This window comes from Diaphorina citri, unplaced genomic scaffold (assembly GCF_000475195.1).
Source record: "Diaphorina citri unplaced genomic scaffold, Diaci psyllid genome assembly version 1.1 scaffold47, whole genome shotgun sequence".
In the NCBI taxonomy this organism is placed as follows: Eukaryota; Metazoa; Arthropoda; class Insecta; order Hemiptera; family Psyllidae; genus Diaphorina; species Diaphorina citri.
This window is the reverse complement of record NW_007377484.1, coordinates 51,974-69,026: the sequence shown is the minus strand read 5'-3', so window position 1 is coordinate 69,026 and position 17,053 is coordinate 51,974. Positions and strand designations below refer to the sequence as shown.

The 17,053-nt window shown below is 35.2% G+C and overlaps 1 protein-coding gene across 3 annotated transcripts in view; it reads right to left on the bottom strand.

Annotated features, from left to right (window-relative positions):
- LOC103515057 (protein abrupt) overlaps positions 1–17,053 on the bottom strand; it is a 66,651-nt gene that overhangs the window by 29,537 nt on the left and 20,061 nt on the right. For all 3 annotated transcript variants that reach the window (XM_026827799.1, XM_008479979.3, XM_026827789.1), the window contains exon 2: positions 5,599–6,311. In XM_026827799.1, the coding sequence (XP_026683600.1) occupies positions 5,599–5,799 (201 nt within the window). In that variant the 5' untranslated portion in view covers positions 5,800–6,311. The remainder of the gene's footprint in view (positions 1–5,598; positions 6,312–17,053) is intronic.

The window sequence follows — 17,053 nt, the reverse complement described above, 5'->3', positions numbered from 1 at the left end:
TGCACTATTTCCCGATATATCACTGAAGTTAGGCATCGTTGCACTTGGTTGGTATCCGAATTCCGAATGGGTGACCATCTGGGCAATTGAGGGCTGCTGGCTTTTCCCGACCCTAGGTAAGGTTAACGTGAGAAGGCGGATAGCTTATCGCCGAATAGAGGGTGAAACCCGTGCAATTGTTGGTTGTCGGACTACTGTTCAATTGAAACCTGAAACAACGAAGAAATAGAAATCCGTTAAAGAATATTTTGATGTTGAAGCGTTCGTTACAAGAAGCAAATATTTGAAAATTATTTTAGAAACTAAAGTAGACATTGTTGATGAAATACATCAGGTTTGATGTTGAAGCGTTCGTTACAAGAAGCAAATATTTGAAAATTATTTTAGAAACTAAAGTAGACATTGTTGATGAAATACATCAGGTAAGTCAGTTATCCTTATTTCATACACATTATCTACACATCGAAAAAAATACCCAACTCTAAACATGCGATAAAAATAAACTAACAAACAAGAATAACCTCAAAATACCAATACCTTTTTCTCAATATAAACTATGAAAATCACGTAAATAATTAACGAGCTAAGGATTTTCAATTCAATTTATTGAGTGACGCATGAGTACCTAGTTTTTAATTCGCAATGATTATATCACTTACAAATGTTGTAAGTAATAATTATTTATTATTTAGAAGGAGGCCCCCATGCGTTGTGTTAAATACATGTAGCCATTACACATGGTATCGATTTATGACAAAATATTATGCTCTGCTACCACAATCTGTTGCAAGTGTTCTGTAGAGGTACTACCTACTGGAAGATTTGTTAAAAAGTGAAGCGTCATGTTTAGAGAAAAAGGAATGAAGTACACACAAAAACTGACTGGAAAATGACTTTCACCGAATTTGGACGCTGTCTGGGACTGCCATCTTTGGGTAAAATGGTTCCTTGACAATGAAGTACACACAAAAACTGACTGGAAAATGACTTTCACCGAATTTGGACGCTGTCTGGGACTGCCATCTTTGGGTAAAATGGTTCATAGAACCCAAGGCCAAGAATGTCCACAAAACAAAGACACAAAGACAATAATCATATAGGTAGGTAGTAGGTACAATCGCACCCTGTACTCGAATACTAGACATACAAAGACTTGTGCACAGGTAACACACAAACACCTACATAAGTTTACCTACAAATACAAAGTAAACTAAAAATCCCCCTCCATTCTTTCGTTAAGCGCTCGTTTACTCGTTAGTCGTTACAGAATTTTCCTCGTGTTCCTCATTATAAAGAAAATATTCACAAGAAACTTACGAAGAATATTGAATAAAGAACCTCTTCAAGAGGGAACAAGAAATAATTCTAATCAAATAGTTGGTCCTCGGCCAAAACTCTAATGCGGTAGTATGTGGTGAATATTACCTGGAGAATAATCTGTGTGATACCTGTGAGCTCAAACCTATTGGTTTACTGTTTGATAGGGTTGGCCGATACAGGGGGTCTAAGACGCACAGGGAGTAGACCAGCCTATAGTCTGGCTGGGGGACTTTAAACAGGGAGTACACCAGCCTGAATTTCCTTTGTTAAAGAAATAGCAAGGGTTGAGTGCGAAGGGCATCCGAAGGGCAGTTGAGTGCGAAGGTATAATTTGTAGCCAAAATCAAATGTCAGCCCAAAGCCATCACCCTAGTTAGGGCTGATTGAGAGGCTGACAAAAAACGCCGACCCCGTCTGTACATGGGAAAAGGCGAAGAAAAAGAAGTACACCCAAGATCGAGGATTTTCTGATTAAAAATTTCCCGCAGATCAAAAGGGGCGCGGAGAAGGAAAACTTTTCGAGGTCGTTGATATACTTTATACTTATCTATGTATTAATTTATACTTTACTTTATCTATGTATTAATTTATTATAAAGCTTACATTTACCTATAGTCTATAGTTTTATAACATTAGCATTTACACAAGTAAGTATATTAGGTATTGAGTAATTCCACTCCAATCAATTTGCCTCGTGCCAAAGTTCCGATTAAGAAGGCCACGGGTTCAACTAAGTTTACTAAGTACCATGTCATCTTATCAGAGTTATCAGTGACTCGACCTGGCGATGACGTTAAAATGTCAACCAGTGCATCGTTTTTTGCGAAAGTCAAAAAAGTCAAATTTTGGGGCAAAAAATGGGAGTATCGACATACATAGATATATTTCGTAGGAAAATCCATTTTTTTTTTTTTTTTCAAAAGTACCTATTTTAAGTATCATGTCATATAGGTAATCAGGAAAAAAAAAACCCCTGACAAAATTCATTGCATCACTTCTTATTCACTTCCTTCAAAACTCAGTTACACTCTGTAGACGATAACATTCATGATCGTATTTCATACACCAAAATCTTTTACTTTTACATATTTAGGAAGGCGTGTCAGGCAATATAAACGATCGTATGAAACGTTTGGAACATGGGGTACTTGATGTGAAGCTATGGCGCACAGGGTGTGAGCAAAATGAGAATCCAACCTCAAGTTTGTTTCTTGTGAATTTTTGAAGTCTTGGAATCCGAAATTTCGGGTGGACTTGACCTGAGCTTTTTTAAAGTATTTTAAGTATCATGTCATATAGGTAATCAGGAAAAAAAAACCCTGACAAAATTCATTGCATCACTTCTTATTCACTTCCCTCAAAACTCAGTTACACTCTGTAGACGATAACATTCATGATCGTATTTCATACACCAAAATCTTTTACTTTTACATATTTAGGAAGGCGTGTCAGGCAATATAAACGATCGTATGAAACGTTTGGAACATGGGGTACTTGATGTGAAGCTATGGCGCACAGGGTGTGAGCAAAATGAGAATCCAACCTCAAGTTTGTTTCTTGTGAATTTTTGAAGTCTTGGAATCCGAAATGTTGGGTGGACTTGACCTGAGAGCATCTTTGCGTAAAAAGTAAAAACATATGTATAGGACGGAAAAATTAAAAGATACCTACAAATAAAAAATAAAATCATTTGAAGATTTGAACAATAAACTTGAGCAAAAAAAAAAAATCTCACTGCCCCAGAACTTTTCAACTGCCTGTTCTGACTTCAATGTACCTCACCTCCATTCCGCAGGTACCTACTTTAAAAACTTTTTACTTTTTTGATACACTGCAGCTGTCAAGATTGGAAATAAATTTCGGTTGGTCCTGAGGTCCTAACTAACTGACTATTTAGCATTTAAATATAATATTCTCGGCGTAGGTACCTCGAAATCTGTTATCTATGTACAGTAATAAATGACTTGTACGGTAATGTATGTAAACATACAGGGTTCGTGGTGAGCATTCCCATCGGCCATCCTGTAGACTCAATAACGGTATTGGTGATTTGGAGAGAGAAAACGAAAACTTTCTTTGTTGCAAAAAAAAGTTGTTATTATCTTTTTATTTGAATAATAAAACTGATCAAAATGCTCATCTTCATGTTATGTGTCCAGCTGTCCAGTCATTCAAGAATATTAACATTATTACCAGGTTTTCCTCAAAATATTTGCAAGCTTGTAACTACATAATAACTCCAAACAGTCCAAAGAGAAAGTTCTTTGGAAGGCACACACAGGTATTCAGTACCTACGTAAAGATTTTAATCTTATTAGCTCTTATTATACCTAGGTATTTAATTATTTTATAATTTGATCCAAACGTAAAACTCGCGTAATAAAATCCCCTCTTGACCCAGTATGGTCGGTATAATGATTACTTATCGTAATGTATGTAAATGAACGGACATGCCTATTATGAACCTATGTGTAATCACTGTAATGGCTTTTGCTTAAAAAATATACAATTGCCTCGAGCTTTCTTTGGTCCGAAAACTTTTTGAAAGGTAACGAATTATGATAGCCAAGTTGAACAATATTCCCAGTCAAAAAGCTCTGCAGGTCTGAAGTAATTATTTTGCAAAGTTCATGAATTGTTGACCAGACAGGTCGAAACTTTTCAGACTCGAGCTTTTTCTTAATGAAGTAATTACTATTTTGGAAGAAAATAAAAACCCATTTATGTGTCTCTCTATGCTAATTTATGTTCAGGTGGAACTCAGGTTAGTACGCTGAGGTAATTATTTTGATAAGTTATGTACCTATCTGAGCCTTATCTACAGTTCTTTGCTTGCTAATTTTGGAACTTTTAGTTCTTGTTTTGGCCGAAATGTTTCTCGATTTTATACGCTTTGTGTCTTTGAAAGTGATTGAACTGGTGATCCAAACACTTTTAGTTCTTGTTTTGGCCGAAATGTTTCTCGATTTTATACGCTTTGTGTCTTTGAAAGTGATTGAACTGGTGATCCAAACTTTTAAAGAGACTTTAAAGTTAAGCAAGAGATCAATTGCGTACGACAGATCCGTTTCAACAAGGTTAACGCATTTTTATTACTTTCCTTTATTTAAACCCCCGGACCAAAAGCTTGACTGATTAGTCTTTATTCGGGCCATACTGCCCCCACAAAAGAGCTACCCAATAATAATGAAAATAAATTCATAATGTACATAGGTAGATTAGGTAGGTATATTAATTCCTCCATAAACTAGATCGGGTTAACACTACAGGATGGAGAATTAGAGATGAAGCGTGGGGATCGTGGTAGTCCGCTGCAGCCGTCTTTTCAACTGCTTGTCAAACCCCACCAGCCTAACACCACTTGATCTCTGGACAAGTCCAACCAAGGTCGTCTCCTTCCTGGAGTTAAGACAGAAATACAACAACAACAACAACAACTTGTCAAACCCCACCAGCCTAACACCACTTGATCTCTGGACAAGTCCAACCAAGGTCGTCTCCTTCCTGGAGTTAAGACAGAAATACTACAACAACAACAACAACAACACCACTACAGGATCAGTCAGACGGATTTCCACTTTTAGGTTCTTCAACAGCAATGCTGACTTTGTATTTTTTAAAATTTCCATCAGAGTTGATTAGAGAAATTTCCACCAGAGGACGTTAAACTCAAATACAATAAACGAACTAAAGTTGCTTGTAAGACAACAACGCCCGGACCCTGGACTATATCTCGCCGGACCCTGTATATTGGGAATTATCAGTACGCACGTGGATTCAAATATTAGCCTGACATAATAAAGTGCTCTCAATTCACTCGTTGATAGTCGATAATACTTTGTGTAAACGCAATTCATCAGGCGGATAAATAAAAACACATTACATACTTGAATAACAAGAAAAAAACCCGTGGTAAGGTAATCAGAAAATATTCAAATACGCAGTTTTTTCCTGCTCTCTCGGAACAATAACATTTCGGTATATAATTATGTTCACAAAGGCCTTGGTTTGAAACAAAGGCAGAAGTATTGCATTTGTTAGACTGGGTCACACTTTGTACAGTAGGTACAATTTGTACTAGTTAATCAACTTGGTAGATTAGAGATAAATAATCTAGGGTGACAAACTGAATATGCGTGCGTAGCTTGACATCTTGACAACTTGCAAAAGTTAACAGGTCTATAGTCTTTTTCTGCATAATTATTATAAAGCTGTGTCCACACATAATCGACGGCCGTCGATTGACTAGGTGAATATAAATAAATAAATTGAACTCACCTTGAGCAGGGTTTTGAAGTACGGACTGCAAGCCGACAGGACCACTTTGTGAGCGGTAAACGAGCATCCGTCACAAGCCAATGTGACATCCACAAAATCCTCTTCATCCCTCAAATGCCGGAACGAGCTCAGAATACTCGTCTGGAAGTCATTCCACCGCAAGGCGAACTGTTGATCCACAGGGGTACCAACGCCACCCATGTCAATCGACCTGAACCAAATAGTTGAACACTAAACTTGAACCAAACTAGTGAAAAATCTTAGAGAACTTTAAAAAACAGACACACGAAAACTGTGAAAAACTGGTACTTCCAACTCACAAAAGAAGCTGCACGGTTACATAAAATATGGGGATTTCTGTGTTTTGTTGAATTTAGTTTGCAATAATATTAAGATTTTTGGGAACGTAAAAATTAATCTAATTTATTTGTGATAATACCTGTGTTGAAAATTTGTTTTGTTTTGCAATTATTTGAATATTTGTTTTACTTAATTTTATGTTAAATCTACATGTCACTTTGGGTTTCCAAACTAAATTCTATTCGAACTGAAGCTCGGACTTAAAACTATTAGGAACTTGAGATTATCACTTGATTTGTGTAAACAATCCATTTTTACAAAAACTGCAAATATCCTTTTGTTTCGTTTATTTTGTTCGTGTTGTCGGGGTTGGGTCGAATTTGTTGGTTGTCGGACTACTGTTCAATTGAAACCTGAAACAACGAAGAAATAGAAATCCGTTAAACAATATTTTGATGTTGAAGAATCCCTATATAGATTGACGGGAATTGAGCCTTTGAAAATGTTGTAATTACTTCATTTTCTTTCTAAATTATCAAGAGACAGAGTAGATAAAACCCACAGGATAGAGAGGCTGGTGAGCTATCTCTATAAACGCTCCTTCTGACCCACACACTCTTCGATTAACAAAGAAACAGAAAGAGAGAGAGAGAAAGCGCAAAGTTTTGGACAAGTTCGTGACGTCACAAAGTTCAGTCAATATGGATTAGGAGGGGTTGTGTGTTATGAAGCAGGTATAGATTTTCATTTAAGGAGTGTTGTTCATTAGAGGAAAACTATATTTCCACCTCCTACCCCTTTCCAATTTCTAAATTTCTACGTAAGTATTGGGAGAACTTGTAAATAACTCAAAACACAAGGGAACATTTTCCTCATATCCCATTTTCAGGAGGAGAAGAAGAGTAGTAAGTATGTAGTTATACCGAAGAAAAAATTGTGAACTTTCAAACGTATTCCACTGTAATTTGAGCCCCTTACATGAAGACTTACAATGCTCAGTGCGCACAAAGACGTATCATATGGCTTTGCCAGAGAGATAGGATTAGAATAAAAATTTGAAATAACATCCATCATGCGTAAATCACACACTTTAAGCTTTGCTCCATATTGTGTGTAACCCTAGTTGAACAAAACCTGCCTACGACAGCTCAACACTTATTTTTAGAAAAGGTAAGTAGGTAGAAGGTACCGTTATGGTGTAATATTGCTTAAAAACACCATGTAGGTTCAGTAGGTACAATTTGTACAATGTATAAAAATAGAATACCTAGGTAGGTACCTAGTAATTAATGTGCTCTGTAGTACAATTACGTGATATTTCAACATAGTGATAATTTCATTATACCATATGTACTTACATACGAGTATTTATTATACTTATGATGACATCATGACACTTGTAGCGAGGTGCCTATCTAAGGTGTTCAAAACAATAATTTTAAAAATATGTTTGTCAAGTTTTCACAAGGAAGCTAGTCTGATTATCTTGGAAAATATTTGCCACTCTTTGGCCTTATTTTGAACATGGCAATCCGATAAAAAAAATTCCCACTGAAAGTGGAGTACCTACCTACCTACTTGGGTACTTACGTTTACATTTTTCTCATATTTACTCAGCATCCATAGAATCACAAATTACAAAAATAATGAAGATTTTATTTGCCTACGCATTGTCAGTATTGTCACATTCCGTCAACCTACTCTTACACAAACTACGAAGTTTATTATGGATAATTGGATATCCAGCCTGAATTTCCCTTGTTAAAGAAATAGCAAGGGTTGAGTGCGAAGGGCATCCGAAGGGCAGTTGAGTGCGAAGGTATAATTTGTAGCCAAAATCAAATGTCAGCCCAAAGCCATCACCCTAGTTAGGGCTGATTGAGAGGCTGACAAAAAACGCCGACCCCGTCTGTACATGGGAAAAGGCGAAGAAAAAGAAGTACACCCAAGATCGAGGATTTTCTGATTAAAAATTTCCCGCAGATCAAAAGGGGCGCGGAGAAGGAAAACTTTTCGAGGTCGTTGATATACTTTATACTTATCTATGTATTAATTTATACTTTACTTTATCTATGTATTAATTTATTATAAAGCTTACATTTACCTATAGTCTATAGTTTTATAACATTAGCATTTACACAAGTAAGTATATTAGGTATTGAGTAATTCCACTCCAATCAATTTGCCTCGTGCCAAAGTTCCGATTAAGAAGGCCACGGGTTCAACTAAGTTTACTAAGTACCATGTCATCTTATCAGAGTTATCAGTGACTCGACCTGGCGATGACGTTAAAATGTCAACCAGTGCATCGTTTTTTGCGAAAGTCAAAAAAGTCAAATTTTGGGGCAAAAAATGGGAGTATCGACATACATAGATATATTTCGTAGGAAAATCCATTTTTTTTTTTTTTTAAAGTATTTTAAGTATCATGTCATATAGGTAATCAGGAAAAAAAAACCCTGACAAAATTCATTGCATCACTTCTTATTCACTTCCCTCAAAACTCAGTTACACTCTGTAGACGATAACATTCATGATCGTATTTCATACACCAAAATCTTTTACTTTTACATATTTAGGAAGGCGTGTCAGGCAATATAAACGATCGTATGAAACGTTTGGAACATGGGGTACTTGATGTGAAGCTATGGCGCACAGGGTGTGAGCAAAATGAGAATCCAACCTCAAGTTTGTTTCTTGTGAATTTTTGAAGTCTTGGAATCCGAAATGTTGGGTGGACTTGACCTGAGAGCATCTTTGCGTAAAAAGTAAAAACATATGTATAGGACGGAAAAATTAAAAGATACCTACAAATAAAAAATAAAATCATTTGAAGATTTGAACAATAAACTTGAGCAAAAAAAAAAAATCTCACTGCCCCAGAACTTTTCAACTGCCTGTTCTGACTTCTATGTACCTCACCTCCATTCCGCAGGTACCTACTTTAAAAACTTTTTACTTTTTTGATACACTGCACCTGTCAAGATTGGAAATAAATTTCGGTGGGTCCTGAGGTCCTAACTAACTGACTATTTAGCATTTAAATATAATATTCTCGGCGTAGGTACCTCGAAATCTGTTATCTATGTACAGTAATAAATGACTTGTACGGTAATGTATGTAAACATACAGGGTTCGTGGTGAGCATTCCCATCGGCCATCCTGTAGACTCAATAACGGTATTGGTGATTTGGAGAGAGAAAACGAAAACTTTCTTTGTTGCAAAAAAAAGTTGTTATTATCTTTTTATTTGAATAATAAAACTGATCAAAATGCTCATCTTCATGTTATGTATCTATGTACAGTAATAAATGACTTGTACGGTAATGTATGTAAACATACAGGGTTCGTGGTGAGCATTCCCATCGGCCATCCTGTAGAGTCAATAGCGATATTGGTGATTTGGAGAGAGAAAACGAAAACTTTCTTTGTTGCAAAAAAAGTTGTTATTATCTTTTTATTTTAATAATAAAACTGATCAAAATGCTCATCTTCATGTTATGCGTCCAGCTGTCCAGTCATTCAAGAATATTAACATTATTACCAGGTTTTCCTCAAAATATTTGCAAGCTTGTAACTACATAATAACTCCAAACAGTCCAAAGAGAAAGTTCTTTGGAAGGCACACACAGGTATTCAGTACCTACGTAAAGATTTTAATCTTATTAGCTCTTATTATACCTAGGTATTTAATTATTTTATAATTTGATCCAAACGTAAAACTCGCGTAATAAAATCCCCTCTTGACCCAGTATGGTCGGTATAATGATTACTTATCGTAATGTATGTAAATGAACGGACATGCCTATTATGAACCTATGTGTAATCACTGTAATGGCTTTTGCTTAAAAAATATACAATTGCCTCGAGCTTTCTTTGGTCCGAAAACTTTTTGAAAGGTAACGAATTATGATAGCCAAGTTGAACAATATTCCCAGTCAAAAAGCTCTGCAGGTCTGAAGTAATTATTTTGCAAAGTTCATGAATTGTTGACCAGACAGGTCGAAACTTTTCAGACTCGAGCTTTTTCTTAATGAAGTAATTACTATTTTGGAAGAAAATAAAAACCCATTTATGTGTCTCTCTATGCTAATTTATGTTCAGGTGGAACTCAGGTTAGTACGCTGAGGTAATTATTTTGATAAGTTATGTACCTATCTGAGCCTTATCTACAGTTCTTTGCTTGCTAATTTTGGAACTTTTAGTTCTTGTTTTGGCCGAAATGTTTCTCGATTTTATACGCTTTGTGTCTTTGAAAGTGATTGAACTGGTGATCCAAACTTAAAGAGACCTACTTAAAGTTAAGCAAGAGATCAATTGCGTACGACAGATCCGTTTCAACAAGGTTAACGCATTTTTATTACTTTCCTTTATTTAAACCCCCGGACCAAAAGCTTGACTGATTAGAGCCTTTATTCGGGCCATACTGCCCCCACCCCGACATAACGAGGGTACTTCCCTCGTTTTACGAGGGTACTTCCCTCGTTTTATAAAAAGCCTTAGAAAAGTATAATCTACATTACCTACTGGAAAGAATATTACTGAAAAGTCATTACCCATATTACAAAACCATATCGTGTCTCGTGTACAATTTCGTTTTCTACTTTAATGATATTTAATGCTTTAGGTAGATATACCTAATAACGTGAGCACATAAAAGCCATGAAGGTACCTACTCCTGTTTTGTTGGGGTGGGCTATAAAAAAATATGCTATGGCAATAAAAAAAAGAAACCTAAATATAATGAGCTACGAAAAAAAATACAAAGTAGGTTGGTCTTTCAAGTAATAAATTGCAAATGCTATATTGAAACTGCCGACTCCTTTAATTCTCTCAAATAGACCACTAGTAAAAAAAAGAGAATGAGAGAGAAAAGCAGCGTATTACATTAACTGAAGACCTGCTTATATCATGACTACCCCCTGTTCCTGAACCCCCTGTATCCTCTAGATACCTCTTCTACCTAGTACGATTACGAAAGCTACCTACATAATACCTATAGGTACTTATGTTAGTACCTGACGTCTTTCCTGAAGTTGAACTTTGAGTGAAAGCTTTTCGGAACTTTGCAACAGTTCTGCCGTTGTGCACCTTTTGTTTTCTACGTGTAGTTATTGAAATGCTGCTCAGGGATACAAAAGTGGAAATATGGATCAGATTTTTTTTTCTTCTTTAGGGAAACAGGGAGAGTTGAAAAATTAAATGAAATGCACTCGCAAGAAGTCCACCTAAAGACACTTCCAAAGCATAAACTCCAGATCAACATTTGACCTTTTGCACTGAAGGGGTAAGTTATTTCAAGTATTGTAAACATTAACTGTAGTAAGCTAGTAAGTATTAGTTAAAAAAAATTCAACTAACAAAAAACTAGTTATAGAATGTAAATCCTTTTTAGATCCTTATCTGTGTGTAATGTAAATAATAGTACTAGGTTGGAAAGCTATGCGTGATTAGTTAGTTAGTTAGTTAGTTAGTTTTCCTATATCCCTTCCTTTCAGCTCATTTGTTCAAGACTTTAAAGTTAAGCAAGAGATCAATTGCGTACGACAGATCCGTTTCAACAAGGTTAACGCATTTTTATTACTTTCCTTTATTTAACCCCAACCCAAAAGCTTGACTGATTAGAGCCTTTATTCGGGCCATACTGCCCCCACCCCGACATAACAAGGGTACTTCCCTAGTTTTATAAAAAGCCTTAGAAAAGTATAATCTACATTACCTACTGGAAAGAATATTACTGAAAAGTCATTACCCATATTACAAAACCATATGGGGGGGGGGGGGGGGCTATAAAAAAATATGCTATGGCAATAAAAAGAAACCTAAATATAATGAGCTACGAAAAAAAAGAGAATGAGAGAGAAAAGCAGCGTATTACATTAACTGAAGACCTGCTTATATCATGACTACCCCCTGTATCCTCTAGATACCTCTTCTACCTAGTACTATTACGAAAGCTACCTACATAATACCTATAGGTACTTACGTTAGTACCTGACGTCTTTCCTGAAGTTGAACTTTGAGTGAAAGCTTTTCGGAACTTTGCAACAGTTCGGAGTCCTAAGTTCTGCCCTTGTGCAGCTTTTGTTTTCTGCACAAAGTTAGTGAAATGTTGCTTAGGGATACAAAAGTGAAAATAAGGATCAGATTTGCAAAGAATCGGAAGACAGTTGGAAGTTTTTTTTTTCTTCTTTAGGGAAACAGGGAGAGGGGAAAAATTGAATGAAATGCACTCGCAAGAAGTCCAGCTAAAGACACTTCCAAAGCATAAACTCCAGATCAACATATTTTGACCTTTTGCACTGAAGGGGTAAGTTATTTCAAGTATTGTAAACATTAACTGTAGTAAGCTAGTAAGTATTAGTTTAAAAAAATTCAACTAACAAAAAACTAGTTATAGAATGTAAATCCTTTTTAGATCCTTATCTGTGTGTAATGTAAATAATAGTACTAGGTTGGAAAGCTATGCGTGATTAGTTAGTTAGTTTTCCTATATCCCTTCTTTCAGCTCATTTGTTCCAAACTACTTTACTATGTGCGTTCTTCAATTGTTTTAAAGGTCTGTGGGTAAAAGAGCAAAGTGGACTTTGAACAAATGGGGAGAAAAAAGTGCTTAAAGTGGACATGGCCTCCTGCTGATGACGGCACAGAGTTGGTATATACATTTTCCTTTGGTATATACGTATAGTCCAACAACAGACACTATCCATCGGACAGTCTACATTGGTTCCTAGAATCCCTATATATGGTGTAATATTGCTTAAAAACACCATGTAGGTTCAGTAGGTACAATTTGTACAATGTATAAAAATAGAATACCTAGGTAGGTACCTAGTAATTAATGTGCTCTGTAGTACAATTACGTGATATTTCAACATAGTGATAATTTCATTATACCATATGTACTTACATACGAGTATTTATTATACTTATGATGACATCATGACACTTGTAGCGAGGTGCCTATCTAAGGTGTTCAAAACAATAATTTTAAAAATATGTTTGTCAAGTTTTCACAAGGAAGCTAGTCTGATTATCTTGGAAAATATTTGCCACTCTTTGGCCTTATTTTGAACATGGCAATCCGATAAAAAAAATTCCCACTGAAAGTGGAGTACCTACCTACCTACTTGGGTACTTACGTTTACATTTTTCTCATTTTTCTCTCTTGATACATTTATCGTTTTCCTTTAAATACGATGCCTTCAATATTATTACACAACCTCCAATATTGCGTAATAATAGTAGGTATGCGCTTAAGTAGGCATATTCTTACTGCTCTCTAACTCTCTTACTGATTTGACTTGTGTTAACACAGACTTCCCAACTAAGCCATAGGACTTGTAGGTTGTAGGTATAGGTACTTGTCAATAATATTACTTTTCTCTCTTGATACATTTATCGTTTTCCTTTAAATACGATGCCTTCAATATTATTACACAACCTCCAATATTGCGTAATAATAGTATGCGCTTAAGTAGGCATATTCTTACTGCTCTCTAACTCTCTTACTGACTTGACTTGTGTTAACACAGACCTCCCAAACTAAGCCATAGGACTTGTAGGTATAGGTACTTGTCAATAATATTACATAGTGAATATAGTGATATCATATTTTCCACTTCACACCTACCTCAAACTTGAAATTTGATCCCTTATGTTCAAACCACCAAAGAGAGTCATTCCACCAGCATAACCTTCACAAGATAGTGTATAAATCTCCACACACAATATTGTTCAATTGTATTCTCCGCTTTCAAAAGTGATAAATAATTCGAAATAATGAACAAAATATCAACTAGGTCTCATGTTGTGACACTCACAAAGTGCGTACGGTTTTGTTATTCAATTTAAATACGGACGTGTAGGTGTATAAGAGATATTGCACACAGGCTTCTAAATCTACTTAGGCAAACATTCTGTTTAGGCTGACTAATAAATTATTTTAAATAACAAAAAAGAGTAAAAAAATAGACTCTAACGCACACACAAACGAGATCTAGTATAAAATTTTATTAGGCTCGTATAATGTTTATGATAAATAAATATGTTTTCTATCTAAATATAAAAAATAAGTGAATTAAAAATGATAATGGTAACCTCTGCATGTGAAATTATATGTTGGGTGTGTGACAGAAAGTTCTCTATGCACAAAATTTTAGTTCATAATACAGGGTGGCTTCAGTTTGAACGTTCCAGTATTTTGATATTTTCAGAGAAAAAAAAGCAACGAAATCCCAAGTTGTAGCCTTATTTCTTGAGGAATGTCTCCAGTGTCTTTATCGCAGTTGTCCAAAACGTGAAGAAATATGTAAATACATAGGTAGCAAGGTAGCATCATTTGGCAGTAGAAAATCTACAAAAGAGCATGTGAAATTATATGTTGGGTGTGTGACAGAAAGTTCTCTATGCACAAAATTTTAGTTCATAATACAGGGTGGCTTCAGTTTGAACTTTCCAGTATTTTGATATTTTCAGAGAAAAAAAGCAACGAAATCCCAAGTTGTAGCCTCATTTCTTGAGGAATGTCTCCAGTGTCTTTATCGCAGTTGTCCAAAACGTGAAAAAATATGTAAATACATAGGTAGCAAGGTAGCATCATTTGGCAGTAGAAAATCTACAAAAGAGCGTCAAGCATGGTTGTGTCATTTTCAAAATAACACACATAGCGCAAAAGCACTGTAGTAATTGAAAATCTTCAGATACATAGATATGTAAATATATATGAAGTATCAGTGTGAACTAGTAAATGTCACCCAGTATTAATTAAGAGAGCGATGTCATTTTGTTTTATGTTTGTCAGAAATGGAGTCATTCTGACAATGCCATAAAACAGTTCCGCTGCGATCATTCATTAGTTCAAATTTGTTTGAAAGCTAGTCTTGGTTATGTCCGGAGTGAGATCAGAATCAAATATTGAAATGTCTTGTTCATTAGGACAGACATTTGAGTAGGTAACTTTTAGCTCATCATCGAGTCTACTAGTTTTTTGTTAGTTATCAGACAACAACAAAATGGTCCCATTCAAAAACTGAAAAAAAAAAAAAAAAAAAAATCTTCCCAAATCTCAACTTCCAATCAGGAGCTACAGTTGAGGCTAAAGGCATTTCGAGTTGACAACTCATAGTTGGCGACATCTATTGACAAATTCAAAATCTTTGTCTATCAATGAAATGAAAATATGCCAAATGCAAAGCGACTACCTGCTGGTCTCATCAACATAATCCTAACTACCAACTGAGAAGCATTCCTTGGTAATAAAGAAATGGGTGCAGCACCAGAAGCAGCATTGAATGAAATAAACAACACATAACAATGGACTTGGTTCATTGATTGGTGGACACTGGTCAAGAAGACTACAGCGTGGGCCATGATTGCCATGAATATCTTTAAAATCTAAACTCTAGCGATAATAGTGGTTATAGTAGCCTCAGCTAATTGGTAGTGGATCCCAAGTATATTGTCTTAGATAGCTCTAATAGTTATGTCTATTATTCTATTGTTCAGTACTCTGTTTGATGGACAGGCATAACATTAGCTCTTGTAATTCATGTATTGATTGGCATAATGGTGAAGATTATTACTCCAAACACATGGTTCACATTATGATTGTCTCTCTACGCATAGCGGCGGGTATACTGGACAAAAAAGTAAAAGCAAACGGGGCATGGAAAATGTGTTAGCTCCCACTACTCAAGATATTTGGAATCTTTATAAGATCACCGACTGTCACATGGGCAGTACACTTCATAATGTAACAAATTACCTCCCACTAAGCTGACGGATTTAGGCTCGAGAAAAGATTTTCCTCTCGAACAGTAAGCAGCTAATTCTGTTTTCTTACTAAAATGAAACTTCTTAAATATATATTCATTTCGTATAATTACTTTTTTTTGTGTGTGATTTCAAATGAAATTTATTTACGAGCCATGATGAAATACTTGGTATAATTACTTTTTTGTGTGTGATTTCAAATGAAATTTATTTACGAGCCATGATGAAATACTTGGAGTATGTTAATATTGTAAACTGTGCCAGATACGTTAAATGTTAACATAATAAAAACTACTCTTTTTTTCTCGTCTTCAAAATAATAAAGACACATTATTATCTATGCGAGAAAAGAAAAATACATTATGCGACATTAAAATAATTAAAATATATTTCTTTGAAAGCAAGAAATAAACAAAATGAAACAAACACAAAAATCGTGTCAATTCGTATTCAAAAGTAAGTATTAGAGATGGAGAATTAAGAAAAATCTAAAGCCTGCAAAACATATAAAAAACATTTTCATATAACTGGCTCTGTCAGTCACCGAATCTCCATTCTCCAACTTACGATTCTCATACTCTTTCGATTTTGTTCTTAAAAAAAAAAAAAAATCTAATTCAATGTTGGAACACTTTAATAAATACAATTAAAATAAAAGCTGTTAATATAATGTGGAGATCAGCACAGTATAGGCATTATCAATTATTTCAACAAACACATTGTTAAACACAAGAACATCGTGTAGGAATTAGACGTCTTCTCCTATCTTGAGCTCCCAAGTAACCTTAGTAGTCAGTACATACTTCATACACTACTAGAGCATTAAACAAAATTAAAACTATGAGCCAGATTATTATTCCATCACAGACATAAATACGTATCGTGTACATAACGAGGTGCAGACATTGAATACTAATGGAATGGCAACAACAAATTGCGTATTATTATCAAAATATTAATGAGCTGTACTTTAAGTACACTTAGATAATGTACTATTTGTGTTACTAATATTAGCCACTTGGTTTCTCGGTCTGTAATAAACATTAATAACACTTGCTAGATATACTGCTATGTGAGTTGTGTTATAGAGTGTTATGTTCATGATCAACAAACTCTTCACTCCTGTCCAGAGTGTCTATTAGGATTGGGATTTGAAATGGAGTGCATGGAGGTGGTACACCATGTACATATAACTTTCAAAACATGTGTGAAATTAGGTATTTAACCAACTTTGAGGATTATAACAGCTACAAGTTACAAAGTAGGTTGGTCTTTCAAGTAATAAATTGCAAATGCTATATTGAAACTGCCGACTCCTTTAATTCTCTCAAATAGACCACTAGTTAGAAGTCACTACAACACTGGCGTTAAGGGTGGTACT